Source organism: Xyrauchen texanus, chromosome 17 (genome assembly GCF_025860055.1).
Source record: "Xyrauchen texanus isolate HMW12.3.18 chromosome 17, RBS_HiC_50CHRs, whole genome shotgun sequence".
Lineage (NCBI taxonomy): Eukaryota > Metazoa > Chordata > Actinopteri > Cypriniformes > Catostomidae > Xyrauchen > Xyrauchen texanus.
In genome coordinates this window covers 41,017,445-41,039,161 of record NC_068292.1, presented here as the reverse complement: position 1 = coordinate 41,039,161, position 21,717 = coordinate 41,017,445, and the positions used below count along the sequence as shown (strand labels likewise).

General features: G+C 38.9%; 1 protein-coding gene across 1 annotated transcript in view; it reads left to right on the top strand.

Annotated features, from left to right (window-relative positions):
• The window catches only part of LOC127657696 (CUB and sushi domain-containing protein 3-like), a 390,710-nt gene that overhangs the window by 47,229 nt on the left and 321,764 nt on the right, over nt 1-21,717 (top strand). The window contains 1 exon segment of the mRNA XM_052146537.1: nt 18,458-18,570. Within this exon segment, the coding sequence (XP_052002497.1) occupies nt 18,458-18,570 (113 nt within the window).

Below are 21,717 nucleotides of genomic sequence, written 5' to 3'. Positions count from 1 at the left end.
AAACAGTTTCGTGCATAATTTCTTTTAGAGAGTTATTTTAAATTAACTGGTTAAAATAAGAAATTCACTTATAACCGCAATTCTGAAAAAGTTGGGACAGTATGAAAAATGCTAATAAAAACAAAAAGGCATTGCTACATTGAAAGCACATTTGAATACTTTTTATGTCATAAACCGGTGAGATTTGAAACACCCTGATTCCTAACTGTTCCAGGAAGATAATATGTCAAAGAATTCAAAATCCTCGGGCTCCGGAGATATTAAAAAACACTTATGCGCTCAAGCTGAAGCCCCTCCGGAGGCCTCAAGCCGGGACTGAATTTGGACAGTGTGGTGGAAAAGATTCAGCATCAACTGTATAGCATGATGGCAATGCTGACGAAGGTCATTGCTGACTTGGAGGATCTTGCTGTAATAGGTCAATCGATCACTGTCATGGAGATGGAATTCACTGAGTTGGTTACAAGAGTGTCGGATGCTGAGAAACTGATCGATTATCTGGAGTCATCGGAGAGGGAATTAGATGCTAATCCGCTAGCAACCAAGGCGGACTTGGAACACATTTGGGAAAAGTCGGAAGACTTTGAGAATCGTAACCGGCTGAATCTGAATAGTTGGAATTCCTGAGCAAGCAGAGGGTCAGAATATGGTGGAATTTGTGGATGGGCTCTTCCCGAGTCATAACAGGCCATTAGCTGGAAATCGAGTGAGCTCACAGGGTTCCGGCTTGGAGATACGATGAGGGAGACAGTAAATCATGGTGTGATTCTCACATTATAGTTGAGTGGGCCTGACTCACTGAATATTTACTTGACTGGTCGAGGAAGCTGAGCACCTTTTTTGTTTCTTTTTGTGCTGGTTCCACCTAGCTTCTGGAGATTGTTTTGTGGAATAACACTCCTTCAAGAAACTCTTTATCGACGGAGGGTCGCTTGCACTGATGTTCCTGGACAGGTTGAGAATAGATGCTAAGAATGGCCGCAAAGTATTTACTTGTCCCCAACAAGCATTGTCCTTCATAAAGTCAATGGAATGACTTTGAAAGTCATTGTGTTGTGCTCACTTTGCAGCCGAGTGGACCTGACTCACTGAACATTCACTTGACTGTCCAAGGAACTGAGTGCCTTTTTTTAGTTTTTTGTTCTGGTTCCACCTAGCATCTTGAGTTTGTTTTGTGTAGTAACACTCCTTTGGGACAGTTTGTGGATGTATCTGTACGTTATTTGTGCTTGTGCCTCCTATTGGCTGGAGTTTGTTTTGTGGAGTATTTTTTGCAGGACATTAGAAGGATTAGGTCATCTGCTACACTCATGTAACAGCCAGCTCACCGAACATTTGTTTGACTGTCCGAGGAAACTGAATGGCTTTTTGTGTGTGGGTGTGTGTGTGTGTGTGTGTTGTGTGTGTGTGTGTGTGTGTGTGCTGGTTCCGCTATAGGCTGAAGTTTGTTTTGTAGAGGCACACAAATTTTGGGACAGTTCTACGGATGAATCCACACGTTCTTTGTGTTTATTCTGCATATTGGCTAAAGTTTGTTTTATAGATTTTATTCTGGTATGTAATTCTGTCTCACAAAATCTGTAGAAAAACACAGCACCTGAGCAATCTGATGACAAAGTTGTCGTGGGGGTTCTCGTAGGTATGCGTGGACTGTTTGAGTTTAGAGGGATTGACGCCAGTTGGCGCTGTCGTGCACGGGGTTAATGCACACGTTTTTCTTGTTTCTGTTTGTTTGGTTCTGGGGGAAGTTCAGATTTGATTATTGCACTAATGTTGGAATGTGGTCTTTATAATTTTGTTTTTGACACTCAATCCATTTTATAATATGTTAAAATGCCAAATGTTAATTTGAGTGGATTGTCTCTCTCCACATGGAATGTGAATGGGTTGGGGTACCCCTTAAAAAGAAGGAAGGTTATTTCTTTTCTTAAACAAAAGGAATATGATATAGTGTTTCTTCAAGAAACACATCTTTCCCCACAGGAAGCTGAAACATTTGGAAGATTTGGGGTGGGCATATTTTCTTCAGTGCTGGCTCAGGTAAGAGCAGGGGCGTCATTACATTGATAAGTAAACATCTACAGTACAATTAAAATGTCTCAAACAGATTAAAGATAAATTAGGAAGAGTCGTTATTGTTTTAGCAGAATTTCAGGGGCAAAGGTTGATTTTTACACAACTAATGCTGATGATCAGGGCTTTTTTATAGATCTTGAAGGGGTGTTGCAAGGCGCTGGCACCCCTCATGATATAATATTGGGAGGAGACTTTAATCTATTGATGGACTCAGTCCTTGATCACAATAAATCAAAAGTGTGCAAGTCTCCTAGAGCAACATTGACGCTTTACAGAATGTGTAAAAATCTTGCTCTTACAAATATTTGTAGACATTTTAAAATGTTACTACCTGCTACAATCTCTCCCTGTAGATGTCCCCCTCTCTTATTTCAAGCAAATTGATAGCATAGTGAAGTTCTTCATTTGGAATGGTATGCGTCTCAGATTATATTTCAATAAATTACATAGGCTGATTGATACTGGTGGGCTAGGCCTACCCAAGATGTTTTTTATTATTATGCATTTGGTCTCAGATATTTGCCTCATTGGTCGCTTCCACCTGAGAGAGCATGGTGTATAATTTCTTTACAAGTTCAATTATATAAATAAATTATATATAAAAAATTTAAAGTTTAAATCTTTAAAGCTTTATGCAATTCAAGATTTTTCATAGATTTTATTGGACACCTTGTAGATTGTATAGGCTTGGTCTTAAAGACAATACCCCCCTGCTGGTGATGCCAATCGGAGGATGGAGACACGGCCCATGTTTTTGGTGGTGTGTTGAGTTTCAGGAATTCAGGTTGAAGGTTCAGAGTTTTGTGTGCGACATGTTGGGCACTCAGGGTTTTTTTTACTGCAGACTCTGTGTTTTAGGTGATGGGGTGGTCATCGATGTGGGGAATAGTCACATAGTTTCTGAGCAGTGTGATGATCAGCAGGCAGATTATTTTGATGGGTTGTAGGTCAGCTGGAATGCCCTCATTTTGGGAGTGGTGCACGGAGATGGGGAGGATGGCGGCTTTTGAAGAGGTGTCATTTGGAAGACAGGGCAATTTGGATTTGTTTGTTGGGAAATGGGGCAACTATTTGGAGTTTTTGGAGGGCTCTAGGGGTGGGGCGGTGGAGAGAGTAGTATAGTGTTTAATGTGTATGATTAATATATATATGTATATATATATATATATATATATATATATATATATATATATATATATATGTATATATATATATATGTATGTTTGTGTTTTTGTTTGCTTTTTTGTGTGTATATACTCATGTGTGACCACAGGGCTGTTTGTTGGGGGTCAGGGCGGGGGAGGGGTGGTTGTGGGGTTTAAATGTTGATTGTATGTATATATATTTTTTCTTTTCTTTATTATTGTAAGAATTAATAAAAAAAAACAAAAAAAAACATCATTCATCTGTAATTGATATCATGAACATGAGCTTGGATAACTTTATTAAACCTTTGTTAGTCAACACCATTCGCCGTTGCATCCACAGATTCAAGTTAAGACTTTACTATGTGAAGCAGAAGCCCTGCATGAGTAACTCGCACATATGTGAGAACACCATGAATGCAGACAGATATGTAAACATTTTGGAGCAACGTCTTTTCCAGGGACATCCTTGCATTTTCCAGCAGGACAACTTCAAACCACATACTGCCAGGTTTACAAGTGCATGGCTGTGTATGCAGAGAATGCAAGTGCTAGATTGGCCTGCCTGCTGTCCTGACCATCTCCAATTGAGAATGTGTGTTGCATTATGAAGCGCACAATACAGCAACAAAGACCCTGTTCTATTTTGCAGCTGAAGACCTACATAATGGATGAATGGGGGAAAATTCCACTTTCTAAACTTAACAAACTTGTGTATTCAGTGCCCAAATGCTTAATAATTGTTATTAGAAGAAATGGTGATGTTTCACAGTGGTAAACACTCGACTGTCCCAAATTTTTGGAGTGTGTTGCAATCATTTGAAATGACTTCACATGTAAAATGTGAAGTTGTAGAGCTGTCTATATAGCAAAGGAAGATTATAATTTACAAATCAAAATGTTTTGTTTTTATTAGCATTATTCATACTGTCCCAATTTTTTAAGAATTGGGGTTGTATATTCAGGTTGTAAGTTTTTAACATTTTAGTGAGGTTTCATTTCAGATGATTCATTTCAATGAACTAGTTCATATAATGATTGACTTTGTTGAAGCAAAATGGAGTATTTAGATAATATGGATGGACAAATCTCATGGACTGCACCAGATTTGCCAGTTCTTGCTGTGAGATTTTACCCCACTCTTCCACCAAGACATTTCTGCGGAGAATGGCCCTAGCCCTCACCCTCTGATCCAACAGGTCCCAGACGTGCTCAATGGGATTGAGATCTCGGCTCTTTGCTGGCCATGGCAGTACACTGACATTACTGTCTTGCAGGAAATCAAGCACAGAACGAGCAGTATGGCTGGTGGCCTTGTCATGCCGCAGGGTCATGTCAGGATGAGCATACATATATATATATATATATATATATATATATATGTATGTGTGTGTATATATATATATATATATATATATATATATATATATATATATATATATATATATATATACAGTATTTATATGTATGTGTAAGGACCATCTATTTTTTGTATTTTTTGTATTTTTTTTTTTGCCGTTGCATACTTGGGAGTAAAATGTACACAAGTGCCATAAAAGTAATGCCACAATGTAAAAAAATACTTTTTCATTTTCAATACAAAATATATATATATATTTTTTTTTGTAAAATATGACCATTTTCTTGTTCCCTGAAAATTACCCAACTATCAGTTGATATTATTTAAATAAATTATAACAAATTCATCTGATTGGTTTATATTTAAAAATATTAATTTTTTAATTGTTTTAATGTAATTTGCTACATTACATAGTAACTTGAATAGAATGGAACTGAGAAAATAATTCATGAGTCATACTCAATTTATACTTCAGTGACATTGTACAACAACAAAAAACAAAGCGGATTTGGTTGATACAGTTAGAATAGTTTTTTCATTCTGCTTTAAGCTGTATCACTTTTCAAATATCATGTTTAGTAGATAATTTTTTCCAACATTTCTATATCGCCATAAATGACTTTAATGGGATGGTTCCCCCTGAAAATTCTGTCATTATTTACTAATAATAAGAATAATAATTCCTTACATTTATATAGTGCTTTTCTAGGCACTCAAAGCACTTTACATAGTACAGGGGGAATCTCCTCAACCACCACCAATGTGCAGCATCCACCTGGATGATGTGACGGCAGCCATAGTGCGCCAGAACGCCCACCACACACCAGCTATTGGTGGAGAGGAGAGAGTAGAGTGATGTAGCCAATTCAGGGATGGAGATTATTAGGAGGCCATGATAGATAGGGGCCAATGTGGGGAATTTGGCCAGGACACCGGGGTTACACCCCTACTCTTTACGAGAAGCTGCTGGCCTCCCAAATACCACTTCCACCCACAACCATTTTTACTCACCCTCATGTCGTTCCAAACCCACTTTTCTTCCTTCAGTGGAACACAAATGATGTTACGCAGTATATTAGTCTCAGTCACCATTCACTTTATTTGCATCTTTTTTCTATAAAATGAAAGGGAAAGTGAAAGAAACTGATTGTGCAAACAACAAAAGTCACACAGGTTTCTAACAACAAGAGAGTGAGTAAATGATGACAGAATTTAAATTTTTGCTGAACCATTCATTTTAACAACAACAATTTTGTCTGCAAGCCTTGGATGCCTACATTTGAAGACACTACAGAAAAATAGTGTTACTCGTATACGGAAATATTTTGCTTTCGACTGACGACCCTCCATTTCAACACATTCTGGAAAAAATCAATTTATCAAAGCAATTCAACCAGATGCCTTTGACACGTTACTTATCCAACCACTGCCTGACATCGCAATTTGTCATTTTTCCCATGTAGAACGTGCTGTCCCAAAATAGCATTTCCTCAACATCACAAGGCTTGATGTTCTAAGTGGCCCAGACTGAAGAAAAACATGCAGAGGTTCCAGAATTTTGATGTTTCATATCGCCAATTAAAAGTTGACCTCTTGTTTGATGAGTCACCATTAATTAATTGATGGTTTATTTTGACCCTTAATAGTTGTTCAAGCTAAATGTCATAGTCTAGCAAGCTTAATCTATTACACTGTCGTAAAACCTGTATGATTTTCTGTCTTCCGTGGAACACAAATGATGTTCAGCAGAATGTCTGAGCTCCTCTCTTCCTTACAATGAAAGTGGATGGTGACCAGGGGCTGTCAAGCTCCAAAAAGGATGAAAAAGCACCATAAAAGTTATCCAAATGACTTGTGCTCTTTAATCCGTTCATTTAATCCATTAATGTGTGAGGAATTTGTCATATTTCACAAAATATCTCGCTTGAGAAGCGTAGTCACCTGAGCATTCACTGTCATTGTATGAAAAAGAGCATCTTGGATTTAAGCATTCACCTAGAAATAACTCATTTCTACTGAAGCTAGAAAGTCATACAGGTTTCACAAGACTCACTAAATTAGTAAATTATGTCAGAATTGAAATTTTTGATTGAACTATTCCTTTAAAATCAGCCCATGCACACCACAAATGAACAATATACTGAGGCTGAACTCCAAAACATCTTGAAGATAAGAGTCAAATTGAAAAATAGCGTTCTGTCCTTTTCCTAGCCAGCAGCTGTAGTAAGAACGGCAGTTTTCGCAGCATCTCCTCGGACCACCTGCGGAAATGTGAATAATCTTGCATGAGAAATGGCTGAGAGATACTTTTATTGACTTGATAAATTAATTAGATGTGAGCCTAGGTGATGGATTTGTCATTTGTTAAGTTGCAAAAGCAGATTTTTCTTCTTTAACTGTGTGCCTCAGAGATTGAAGGCAGTAGTCAAATACAACATGATCATATTGGTGTTAGTTATTTGTACGTAATGTCTGCTTCTAGCATGCATACATTTGCGTATGTTTGGATAGACCCTAAAACACACAATACAAGTGTATTAAAAGCACCTAAAATGTACACACTTTTATATGATCATCTTTAGAGACTTAAACTAGATTAAATGTTTAATGCTATCTCATTAAGTTGATGCAGTTAACGCATTTACCTAATTTCACATCGTAACGTTTTCCTTCTCTTCTGTGTGATTTCTAAAGAGAAAGTCAGAACCACAGTGATGGCACACACATGTCAGTAAATAATTGACTCATAAATTATGTTAATATTACACTGTGACATCCATTTACATTTTATACAACCTTGGCTTTGATGATAATTTTATTCAGTTGTACAAAGAGAGCAAATATTAGCATATAAATGTAAACATAAAAATACATTTCTTAAAATAAAAAAAAAAAAACTAAAATAAATGAAAATAATGATCATTTATAGCCTTTAAAAATTCTCCATTAATAGTTTCTCCATTATTTACAGATAAATGAGTATTGAAATTGTTTACCAATGAAAACGTTCCTGCATTTTTTGTTCTGACTAGTCGTCTGAGGATTCGTTAACATTTGTCCATCTCTAAAGTTTTACATAAGTTATACATAATGTTATAAAAAGGGTTAATTTTTCAGACGGTGTCAATACATTGAAATTCTGCGTTTCAGTGTCTATCCAAATGTATAAAAACTTTGTGTACACGTAACATGTGAATATACATGAATGTGAATGAGATCACCCTGATTAATGGTAGATTAGGATGAGCTTTGATACAAATATTCAATACGCTGATATTGTTTTTCTGTCTGTTCAAACTATTAACAAATAATGGAGTCTTATTTCATGAAAAAAAAACAGCTGGTTACCGTTACAATTACGTGGCTTGTTACGTGGATCACGGCAGTTCCGAGGTTATTGGCGTTAAAGTTGAGTGAATTTTGTAAAAATCTATTTATTAAGCGGCTCTCTGGAAAACTTTATTCTGGTTGGTCAGTGGCGCCATCTAGTGATGTACCGCACATCCAGTTATTGCAAATTTGTGAGTCATCTTTCTCTGATCACTTTGCGATCTCTACAAGTAAACACATTAAATCATTTAAACTCAAATCAATGTTACATGTGCATTTATTTATTTATTTGGAAAGTAGTCTTGCAATAAGCTGGAAATACGCAGTCAGATGGTTATTTTCACGAAATTTTAAGTAGCCGTGTAATAAGCGGGATAACGTACGGTAAAGTCAGCTGGTTGTTTGTAACGGGAGTATAGGAAAGGAGGAGGCGAGAACCGGCTTGACAATAAAATTCATATTTTAAATAAGAACTTAAACCAAAAGACACAAACACACACATATGACGGACAGCTGCCCGTAAACACTCTCTCTCTCTCGTACCACCGTCCGCAGTCGGCCTTTATCCCTCTCGGAGGCTTGATTAGCCAGATAAGGGGCCGGGTGTGTAGAATCACGACCCGGCATGCCATCCACCCTGTCACATTCCTCCCTCGTTCTCTCAGGCCGGGGAGTCCACGGTATGATGTACACCCCCCCCCCCCTCTCTTTCCCTGGGGGAGGGTATGCCTAAGGCCCCATCTGCCGGCAGGTCATCCCCGCCTTCCTGAATCTGAGAGGGGACAGAGGGAGGCAAACAATAATCATTAAAATAGGGGATACTCCCTGTAACAGTGCAGTATCCCCAACAAAAAAAAAAACACTGAAAATTTTGCAGCGAGAGGCGATACACCGTAGCGTGGTCCTTGGCCACTCCTCCACCCTCTAACGGACAACAACCGCACCTCCCCAGGTGGATCCCCAGGTGGCAGTCCTCCAGCCCCTGTTGAACGCTCCAGGCGGTTGGTCAGGAGCCCCTCCCCGCTCGCGGTCGGCAGTCCTCTCTTAACCCCACCACGTTTAGTGGCTGGTAGGGGTCTCCCCCTGCCCCAGGCAGTGGCCCTGACCGCTCCAAGCGGTCGGCTAGGAGCCCCTTCTCCCCTCGCGGTCGACGGCCGTTCCTCCGCTTCTAGGCATCCGGGCTCCTCCGTCTCCCGGCAGATGGCCACGGCTGCCCTGTCTTGGTGGATGGTAGTGGCGATAACACCACTACGGCGTATCCCTCCTCCTTCCTGGGTTTTGGTACCAGGGTAACGGGAACAAGGGAAAGGAGGATATAATAAATATCAATATAAATACAATATAAATAATATTTTAATTAAGAACTTAAACCAAAAGTCACAAACATATTACAGACAGTGGCCCGTAAACGCTCTCGCTCTCTCTCTCTCTCTCTCTCTCTCTCTCTCGCTCTCTCTCTCTCTCTCTCTCTCTCTCTCTCTCTCTCTCTCTCTCTCTCTCTCTCACCACTGTCCGCAATCAGCCTTTATCCCTCTCGTAGGCTTGATTAGCCAGATAAGGGGCCGAGTGTGTAGAATCACGACCCGGCCCCGTCCTCAGCCCTGTTACATTGTTATATAGCAAAATAAACCCCTTTAGGGTGATACAAGACCCTGATCACCCTGTCGGGATTTATTTTGCGATAGCAACAAGCTGACTGTACATTATCCCTTTAAAAACCTGCCATCATACCCTAAACCTTAAACCTATAAAAAAGCAAATGTGATATGTACATAATTGCTGTGTCACAATTCACTGTTGTCTGGCCTGTGTTTCCCTGTCATCTGTTCCCAGACTACACTTCCCATAATTCCCTGCTCTCATCTCTGCCAGCTGTCTTCTATTGTCCTCACCTGTGTTTCATTTAGTCATTATATGTCACGATTCACTGTTGTCTGGTTTGTGTTTCCCTGTCATCTGTTCCAGGACTACACTTCCCACAATTCCCTGCTCTCATCTCTGCCAGCTGGTCTCCCAGGCAGTCTCCCAGGCAGTCTCCCATCCATGTACTAACCAGGCCCAACCCTGCTTAGCTTCCAAGATCAGATGAGTTCGGGAGGGCTCAGGGTGGTATGGCCGTAAGCAACAACTGATAAAGAACAAGCAACCAACAGCGCATTATATACAAAAAGACTAATGAGTAAATGACACACAGGTGAGGACAATAGAAGACAGCTGGCAGAGATGAGAGCAGGGAATTATGGGAAGTGTAGTCCAGGAACAGATGACAGGGAAACACAGGCCAGACAACAGTGAATCGTGACATGCTGAAGCAACCATATCTTTTTGGGGTGCTCCTATGATACTTTCAGCCAGGACCGTAGTAAAGTAAAGGGGCACTCTGGGCCCCTTTCCAATTAAAAATATAGAGTTTCGAATTTAGAATCATTACCACCTTTCTCCCCACTAACTACAGCCCAGATTTCAGCTCACATTTCCACTTGTGTGCTCTTTAGGACCCTTATTCTCAATGCTCTATCAAATGAGCTACTGCACAATTTGATCACATTTGATCAAGCCTCCAAATGTAGTTGGTTATGCAAAGCAAACTTTAAAAATGTAAGTCATGCGCTACAGTAAATGTATTTCAATCTCACAAGATATCATTGTGTGAGGAACAGGGTGAAAAATGCACGTTTATGAACTGAGAAGCTGCCATTTTACTAGTGATTTGTTTGTAAGTAAATAAAAAAGTCATTGTTGTATTGTTTTATTTGTATAGCGCATCTTTACAGAAAATCATGCATTAACAGAAAATGAAACTGTAATTAAGAAGTTCAAGTTTGATTAAATATGATTGTAAATTGCGTATAAAAATTAATATTTAAATAATAGTTGTATTTAGAACCCCAGTGAGCAAGCTGAAGGCGTCTGTGGCAAGGAACACAAAACTCCATAAGATGTTGATTAATAGAGAAAAATAACCTTGGGAGAAACCAGACTCACTGTGGGGGCCCGTTCCCCTCTGGCTATCCAGCATGAATATAATATAAAATAATTAAGTGTTAAAGGTCAGTGTTTATAAGACTAATGTCTTTGAAGTCCATCCTTGATTAACTGCAGAAGATCACATAGATGCAATTGTCCTTTGTTAGTTGGCTGATGAAGGCTTTTCTTGGCAATTAATTGTATTCCATTTCAAGAGTGTAGTCCTTCATTAGACCGAGGTGATGCAGGCAGAGATCAGTGAGGTGCATCAGAGTTCAACCGGCTGGTAATTTCGGTGAGGTCTATCCTAAATCCAAGGTTCAGGCAGTGGCATATGAAGTATCCCATGTCTTGTGGTTGGATTTGGCATCAGTCTGAAGTCCATCTTAATAGACTGAAGTGATGTCTTGCTGGCACCGGCTGCATTTAGTCGTCAGAGACTAAAGGAGTCTGACACCAAGCAGGAACAGAGCTGGATTTGGCCAGCTCTGGTAAACTCTGGTAAGATAAACATCAAAAAGAAGCTTTATTCTAACAAAGTCTGATTGGTCAGACGGTGTTCTGTATGCAAGGCTAATCGGAGCACAGTTATTACTCAACCTTCAGAGCTCACCGTGCTAATTGGATAACACAGTGCGGTCAGATGTGAGTGCAGTGTGTTTGAGTAATTGGCCAATCTTGAGTTCTCCTAAATAGTGTCTGCCCAGTCATTTAACTTTGAAGCATCTTCAATGCTACGACACACACACACACACACACACACACACACACACACACACACACACACACACACACACACACACACACACACACACACACAGCATTTATAATTTTTTGCTGTCTAAGAGGGAAATTGGTCAACTTTGCTTCATAGACAGTACCGTGTCATCTTGTAATCATAATTCGTCTTACAAGTATGGAGAAGCACTCAGGCTCTCTGGACAGTGCTATTATTGTTGATAAATGACATATTAGCTTCATGAGTCTGGCTAGTGGAGCCATTTGCAGTAAATTGTTGCAAATGCTCACTGAGGTCATAATACTTTGCTTTAAAGGAACAGTGCACCCCAAAATAAAGATTCTGTCATTGTCTAATCACCCTCATGTTGTTCCAAAACTTTATGCTGGATATGGGACATTTTGAAGAATGCTCGCACTTGTCTTTTCCATACAATGATAGTTTCAATTAGAAGAAGAGGGAAAAAAAGTAGTCCAATATTTGGTTACAAAATTAACTTGTCAATTCATACTCAAATGAGCATTTTTTTTGCTCATATGTTGCTCTTTCATAGCTTGAAAGACTTAATATTCTCAGTTATGCTTCAGATGTATGTCCTAAGATTTTTTGTTTGAACTTAAGCAAAAGTCTCCAGTCTACACAATGGAGATATTAAAGGGATAGATCACCCAAAAATGTAAATTCTCTCATGATTTGCTCACCCTCATACCATCCCAGACGTGCATGACTTTATATGTTCTGCAGAACAAAAATTACAATTTTCAGAAGAATATTTCAGCTCTGTAGGTCCATACAATGCAAGTGAATGGGTGCCAACATTTTGAAGCTCCAAAATCCAAGTAAAGGGAGCATTAAAGTAATCCATATTACTCCAGTGGTTAAATCCATGTGTTCAGACATGATATGATAGGTGTGGGTGAGAAACAGATACATATTTAAGTAATTTTTAGCATAAATTCTCCTCTCTGCCAGTAGGGAGCGATATGCATTGAGAATGTGAATCACCAAAAACAAAAGAAGAAGAATGGGATAGTGAAATATAGTGGATGGATATTGAGCAGGGAGGGACATTTATTGTAAAACAAAAATGACTTAAATATGTATTGCTTCCTAAGACATTGATTTAACCGCTGGAGTTTTCTGGAGAACCTTTATGTTGCCCTTATATGGTTTTTGGAGCTTTACAATTTTGGCACCTATTCGCCTACATTGTATGGACCTACAGAGCAGAGATATTCTTCTAAAAAACTTTGTTTGATTGTGCAATTATTTTGTTTGGGTTGCCTGAAATTACACATTTTCATTGTCATGGTTACTGCTTTTGTAATTTATTGCATTTGCATGTAGAATGTAGTGTTACTGTTGCATAAAAACAGAAGCTTAAAAGGACAGTTAGTGGTCTATGCCACATCATTAATTCAACCTCATGTTGTTCCAAATTCATATGACTTTCTTTCTTCTTTGGAACACAGAATGGAATGTTAGACAGAATGACATTGTCAGTCCATGTTCACTTTCAATGTATTGAAAAAGGTGCAATGATGCAAATGATTAAAATGCTTCCTGATATCTCCTTTCGTCTTCCATGGAAGGTAGAAAGTCATACAGGTTTGGAACAAAATGCAAGTGACTAAATGATGATAGAATTTTACATTTTGGGTGAACTGGTTAATTTAAAGAGAACTGTGTGGTATTTGTATTTGTGTGAATATAGGCTCACAGGCATGAAAAATCTAAAAGATTAAGAAATGTCTGCACTCCCATTGGAATAATGCTCATCTTTTCACCAGCGTTTGATTGTTTCCCACTCGTGGTAATTAATCCCTCAGTTCCACTGGCTGTTCGCTGGCTCAAAAGGTTTATTTTGCAATACAAACATCAATTAACTATGCTTTTGCAGGATTCTACCACCTTCTTGTGTATGTTTCTGTCTTAGTGGTCTATGCCACTGGGTCACAGGTCTATTCGGACTGGGTCACAGACAGCAGGGAACGAACAATGCCATGGTTCTCCCATTGAAGATATTTCGGTGGCCGCCCAAGCGATTTTTTAATTATGTTCTGTTTGAATTATGCTTGAAATTAGGAAACATCGGGATAATAATGGGCTCATATAAGTAAATATGCTCTTCAATTTGTAAAAGGGGGAGAGAAAACTTCCTATCGCTTTTGATGTTGACATCAACAACACAAATAATGTCACCTGATGCATGTCCTTGTACTAGAAAACCATGAACAATAAATCTATGCAACATAAAAGGAAATGCAACCCAGGATATATTAAATACAGGTTACATTTTTACTATGGTGGGTCCTGAAGTAAAACCAGTTCAGAACCTGTGGTCTATGCGACTTAAAGGGTTAGTTCACCCAGGAATGGAAATTCTGTTAACATTAAGTAATTAATGTGTCGTTTCAAACTTGTATGACCACAAAAGGCAGAATGTTAGCCTCAGTCACTATTCACTCACATCATATGGAAAAAGATGCAGTGGATTTTGCAGCTTAATCTGGCCAAGAACTGCCCACTTAAACTGGTAGAGACCATTTAATGGATTTGAAAAGCGACCAATCACAGATTTCAGCCAGCTGTAATTATCTGAGAAGAAATAAATCGCCGAACAGCTAAAATCCCCCTCCAGGTTGTTTCGGAGTTCTGTTGGTGTTTATGTTGTATGACAACAATGACTGTCTGACTGCTCATTGTTGACCTTATTACAAGACTACTTGACAAATACATAAATAAATGCACACGAAACATTGATTTAAGATTCAATTATTTTATTAGCTTACTTGTAGAGATCATACATTGATCTGAGAAGCAGGACAAATGTCTTGCAAATACCCGGATGACTGTCTGATACGTGGATATGCAGTTGTTACGCAGAAATATCAGACTGCTAGATGGTGCCATTGGCCAATCAGAATCGAGTATTCCAGAGAGCCATGTAACAAGCAATGTTAATGTATTCGCAAACTTCCACAAGATTTTTAAGGCACTTGGCATACAATTATTCTTTAATAATGGTTTACTGTGCCTTTAACCACATGTGACAAATTTTCAACTGAAACAGAATATCCAGATGGAAATATTGTTAGATTGGACTTCAGTTTATTCATTGGGAATGAATCAAATTGTGAAAAGTTATGCAACATGATATTATTGGTTAATGCTTTTCCCCACCCCTGCGGCCTTGATTATGTAATTAGAACAGAAGTTTCAGCGACAGAGAAAGTACATTTTTTCCCCTTTTAAATTAACATACACTGATGAATGTGAACAATAAGACCAGGGATAATATGCAAAGAAGTAAACCTTTTGATTTCATGTTGTCATTTCAATATTGTTATTTAAAAGAATAAAAAACAATTTAGGACATTTTGATTTCATGTTGTCTTTAAAGCTGCAGTGTGTCATGTAATTTCTGCACCACAGGTGGCACCAGTTTGTTTGAGCAGCTTAAAAGAACATCCTTGGCTCAAATAATGGACCGAGTATGGGGCAGCAGCATCTGTTTTTCAAAACAATGAATGACAGGAAAGGTTAAAACTTGCTTGAAAACAGTAATTATTATTGATATAATTTTTTTATAATTTGTTACCAGATGCTACAAAAACAGTCGCTGGGTTTTCAACTTCAGGCACTTTTAGCAAAGTGAACTTCAAGAAAGTAAATCTTGTTTAAACATTTTTTACACTATTTTTTTTAAGTTGTGTACAAACAGTGTCCAACAGTGGATCACAGGAGATCATTTTTGTCACTTAATTATTTTTTTATTTTTTTTATGTCTTCCCACAGTGTCATTTCTAGCATATCTTAAATTTTGTATTGTGTTTAATAGAATACTGTGTCGGAAATGACACTGATGGAAATGACATTTTTCACATTTTGAAATGAAATGTCATATGCCTTTGTCTTGTTAAGGCTAATTTCATCACTTATATTTGATGTACCCTAAATGTACACAATTAAATAATATTTTCACACTTTTTGCATAATTTGGCAAACAAAAAAATTAAACATAAATATATGATTAATAATGATGCCCAATAAAAAACTCAGATCGCAAGTGATATTTACTATCAAGTGTTTTATATTTCATCACAAGCATGCTCTTCACTGACACTTTTGTCTATTAACAAGTACACACATTTGTTGGGTGTGTTGGAAATGACACCACAGTTGTGGAACAGTTGTAATTTATGGAAAGGGGAGAAAAATCATATTCATACAATAAATATTGGAATGGTTTATGTTTATTTAACTCTTTGTTTAGATTATATAATTTTTTTTTTATATAATGGATTTTCATTGTTACATTTTGAAAGTGTGTTTAAGGGGGTTAAGATGGGCAAGGAGGAGGCGAGAACCGGCTTGTCAATATAAATAATATTTAATGAAACTCAAAACCAAAACACACAAACATATACACACACATGACGGACATGCCCGTAATTCTCTCTCTCTCGAACCGTCGTCACCCGGCGTCTTTATCCCTCGCGCGCCCCATCAGGCCGATTGGGGACCGGGCGTGCGACATTCTAGCCCGGCCCCGCCACCCTCTGCTCCACACTCCTCCCGACGTTACCTCAGGCCGGAGTGCCACCGGCATGAGCTACACCCCCTTTACATTTTGAAAGTGTGCATTTGTGACAAGGCCATCAAGTCTTCACATAAAAGGCACTTAAAAAGTACCAAATATAAATGATGACGGCCTTATAAAACGTTTTCAGTTTACCAGTTTCAACAAGGCCTTTATGAAACAAAAAGAAAAGCTGAAATCTTTTTGATTTAATAAAAATCAACATGACTGTGCCTAAAGTTGAAGAAACACCCTACCACTGTCTTATCCCAGTGGAAAAACTCATTTTCATTGAGTTTTCTAGCTGCATGCAAGTGGGACTTACCAACAAGCTCATGGTGGATCATATTGTATTTACATGCTTTGATCATTTGATATCATGGGCTCTTCAATCTGTTTATGTTTACTTATCGGATATGTTGAAATGTTCTTCTGAACTGAATTGGTTTAGACATGCTTGAAATTAATATCTTAGTTTGCTTTAAAGGTGCTGTAAGCAATACTTTTGAAATACCATGAATAAATTTTCCCCTAGTACCTGCCAGATTTCTCTGAAATAGGGGTCACAGTTGGTGAAGTGCCAACCCAACCCCCCTGTAGCCAATCAGAAAATATTTCTGGGTTTGCTGAAATCGGATTGGCTGACATGTCTCTAGAGGGTGGAGTTTTGGAGAGAGGCCATGTGGTTGACAGAAAGGGGCAATCCAATTAATTGGCTAAGTCTAGCAGAAGTAATCAAAGCGACTGAAAGCCTTTACAGCACCTTATGTATGTTTGTTTATTTGTTTAAATGTTATTATTTTGACAAGTGTACAATGAACTCTACTCATTTCAAATGCTGCCGCTTTGGAACTCATCTCTGCTTCAGCTGTCACAGTTTAGTAGCTCCAAAAATGCTGATGCTACTTTTGTAAAATGACATTTTAAAATCGCTGGGGCTCATTGATCTTTTCCCAGCTCAATTCCAATATCACAGAGCTTCACATTCTGTTAGATCTGGCCTGATGGTGATACAAAGACAATGATTTGGATGAGTTTTTATGAAATGGGAACGAATTGCCTCAATCTTTCTGCTTTATTGTTGTGTTAAATCAGAAATGAGTAGGCTAAAACCGTACAGCACGCACGACTCCTGGGAGATCCTATTGTAAAGCAAGCTAAGAATAACATACAGTGGCCCCAAAAGTATTTTGACAATTAAGCCACACTTAAAATTTCATTCAATAGATAATAAAATGCAAATAAAATGCTCCATCATTTGGAGTGGTGGTGGTGTAGTGGTCTAAGCACATAACTGGTAATCAGAAGGATGTTGGTTTGATCCCCACAGCCACCACCATTGTGTCCTTGAGCAAGGCACTTAACTCCAAGTTGCTCTGGGGGGGATTGTCCCTGTAATAAGTGCACTGTAAGTCGCTTTGGATAAAAGCATCTGCCAAATGCATAAATGTAAATGTAAATCTGTGAATAAATAATGCTGTACCTTTGTCTTAGAACTAGCTTCACTTTTTAGAGACTTTGAGAAACTGGTGATTTTAAGGCTATATGTAAGATTGACAACAAGCATTTGAAATGGTTTCCACAGTCCAAATTCTAAATATTGGAGAGTTGTCTGCCCCCGCCCCAGACTCGAAGCTCATGCAGGTTGCCAGAATTACCCAACTCAGCATCCTTTTTAAAGGCTTTAAACTGTCTCCATCTTCCAAAGACATCTCCAATATTTATCCTTGTTTTACTACGCCTCTGGTCATGGTGGTTTTTAGATGGATGGTGAGGCTTTTTAGGTCAGGTGGAATCTGTTATCTCTGATCCAGTTTGTTTGCTGGCTGCAGCATGCATGCAGCATGCAGTGTTGTTTGCCTGCAAACTTGTTCAAATCTGGCAACCCGGCGGTGTCTAAATACTATTGGTGAGTGGGCAGTGGGCGGGATCACACAGGCCAAAACATAAACAGAACGTCTGTCCCGGAATGGAAACTTCAAAGCAGAATATACTGGCTGTAGCATTGTTATGGGAGAAGCCAGTATTTCAACTTAGCATGTTTCCTAATTCTCTAATGACATATTATGGATATTTTATGATTTAGTACAGTAAAAATATTACATATAGCACCTTTAAGTAGATGTATGAAGTCGGATGACTCGGTTTTGTTATTTTGTTTTGTAGTGCAAATTCTTTTTAGGGCTACTGAGTTCATTTGTAAGATAATCCACACCACTTTCTGTCTGGATGAGTAATATTTATCTTTTCCCACACAGGTTAACAGGATTCCAGGTTCCGGCGCCTGTCACAAGTACCGGGTCCATTTTTTCCCTGCGTCTTACCAGCGACTTTGCAGTAAGCGCCCATGGGTTTAAAATATATTACGAAGGTGAGAAACATAACACAACCTTTAATTTTCCCTGCTATTTATTATGGGCTTTAGGTTTGAAGAAGCAAATTGCACACTTTGGCAGTCAATTAAAAGTTTTTTTGTCACTGGGGGTTTGACAGCATGCAGTGGGCGTACAGCTAGAAAAGTGAAAGTAATGTATTCATTCCTTAAAACTACACTAATGATAACTATTCAAAAAAGGACCTTATTTCACACCCTTTTCATATTATTTTCCCCTGAAGTCAGGTTTCTTGTAGCTAAACAGCCATCATTTATTATATTTTTTATGGACATTTTACATCCTCTCTCTGACCTTTAGATTTAAACTGGCTGTTTCACTAATCTAACTTTTAGACTTTAAAATGTAATTGGATAACCTTTTTTGCAGTGAGTAAAAAACGTTGCTATGGGTTTGGTGTCAGGTCCAATATAGTTTGCATGGGGACAGGGCTGGCGCTGGCCAAATTGATGCCCTACGGAGAGTTCTGTGGTCGTCTAGGGTGGGGGTGGGTAATGTGCATGAGGTGATAATCTGATGTGGTGCAAGCTGCGAGGCAATACCTGCGTTCCGCGACTGCTCTCTGGTCCTTGAGAAAAGTTAATGTGAGGAAGGGCAGCCGGTGGAGTTTCTGGTGCCACCCTTGAGAGTTGGTGCCCTACGCAGACTGTGTAATATTTGTATAGGGAGCAGCGGTACTGCATGGGTGCATTCTTCAATAACAGGTGCAGATTGGGAAAGAACCTTTTTAAGCAGTACAGCAGTTTCAACTACTGTGGAAAACTGAAGTTCTTCTGGACAAACTTTGAATTTTGGCTCGAAGACGCACATTTTGAGGAGATAGTGCACCTATTTTAGAATATGTTTATCATAGCAGAGTAAGGAGCATTATTATTGATAATAACAGTGATTAAAACTGACTGGAACTACCTATGCATTAAACAGTTTTAGCACATACATTCTATCCAATCAGAATCGAGTATTAGAACGGACCATAGTATAAAACATTTGAATACTTGGGCACTTTGAATAGTTGTTAAATGATAAGCCTTTAGTTGTTTCAATGCTAATGCTATTTGAAGATGCAGTTACTAGGGTATTCTGGATGGTTGTTAGGGTGTTACTTGAGGCTGTGTATAGTTGATAGTGTATTGCTACAGTGTTTTTGCTGGTCGGTTGTTATGACCTTACTATGTGGTTTGGTTCTAGGTGGTTGCTAGAACATCGATTTTAGTGATTGTTAGGGTGTTGCTAAATGTTTTGCTATGCAGTTACTAGTGTTCAACAGTGTTGCTAGGCATTACTAGGTTCTTGCTAGATTGTTTTGCTACACAGTTATTAGGGTGTTCAAGAGTGTTGCAAGGGCATTACTAGACTGTTGCAAGGGTATTGCTAAAGTGTATTGTTATGCACTTAATAGGGTGTTCAAGATGGTTGCTAGGGAATTACTAGGGAAATACTAGGCAGTTGCTAAAGTGTTGCTAGAGTGTTTAAATACACAGTTACTTGGGTGTTCAAGATGGATGCTAGGGAAGTATAAGGCGGTTGGACTGGCGCTGCTAAAGGTATTTTGCTACAGTGTTTTTGAGGCTGCAGCCACAGACCTGTACAAGCTCACAGATACCATTTCATCGGATTCTGTGAGGATATGTGCATTCCTACTAGGACTTATTTATCATTCAATAACGATAAACCATGGTTTACAGGAAAACTCCTGTAGACAGCTTCTTCATGCCAAAGAGGATGCTTTCAGGGGTGGGGATAAAGTCTTGTACAATCAGGCCAGAAACACACTGAATAGGGATATCAGAGTGGCTAAAAAAAGTTATTCTGAGAAGCTGGAAAACAAGTTTTCAGCTAACGACCCTGCATCAGTGTGGATTGGCATGAAACAACTTACAAATTACAGGACTCCTACCCCCAAACCTGTGGTGGACCAACAACAATCTGACAACCTGAATGTGTTCTACTGAAGATTTGAAATGCCCAATCTCACACCCCACACCCACTCTGATCTTCACTTCACACAAACACCAAAACCTCCTGCTACTCAACCTGCACTTAAGATCTGTAAAGACAATGTGTGCCGGGTTTTTCGGAAACAAAAGACGAGGAAGACTTCAGGCCCAGATGGCATCTCACCAGCGTGTCTTCTATCCTGTGTTAACCAACTAGCCCCCATCTTCACACAGAACTTCAATACATCAATCGGTCAGTGTGAAGTCCCATGCTGCTCCAAATGCTCAATCATTATCCCTGTTCCCAAAAAATAAATAAAAATAAATAAATCACAGGACTTAATGACTACAGACCTGTTACCCTGACGTCTGTGGTCATGAAATCATTTGAGAGACCGATGTTGGCCCACCTGAAGAACATTAATGGACCCTTTCTATATAATATTAAATTTGCTTATCAAGCAAACAGGTCTGTGGATGATGCAGTCAACATGGGATTGCATCATATCCTGCAACATCTGGATAGACCAGGAACATATGCAAGGATCCTTTTTGTGGACTTCAGTTCATTTTCAACACCATCATCCCAGCTATACTCCAGAACAAATTACACTAACTTTCTGTTACCATGCCAATCTGTCAGTGGATAACTAGATTTCTGACAGACAGGCAGCAGCTTGTGAGACAGGGGAAATTCACTTCCACCACCTGTACAATCAGCACTGGTTTCCCCCAGGGATGTGTGCTCTCCCCACTACTCTTCTCCCTCTACACCAATGACTGCATCACCAAGGACCCCTCTGTCTAGCTTCTGAAGTTTGCAGACGACACCACTGTCACTGGCCTCATCCGATATGACGATGAGTCTGACTTTAGGAGGAACACCCCCAACACTGACTCTGAGCACTAGAACCATCAGGCACAGGAACTGTTTTTTTCCCTCAGGCTATCAATCTCATGAACAGTTAAAATTGCCCCATTGAGCAATAATTATGTGCAATAAACAGTTTAGACATTTTTTTATATTTATCCAACACATCTACCTCTTCTGCCATTTCATTCCTCTGAAAAAAAACAATACATTCACTGTACATGATTTGGATTAGAATTGTACTATGTATGTGTATGTGTGTATCTATGTATGTGTGTGTGTGTGTATGTACGTACAGTATGTGTATAATTATTTTA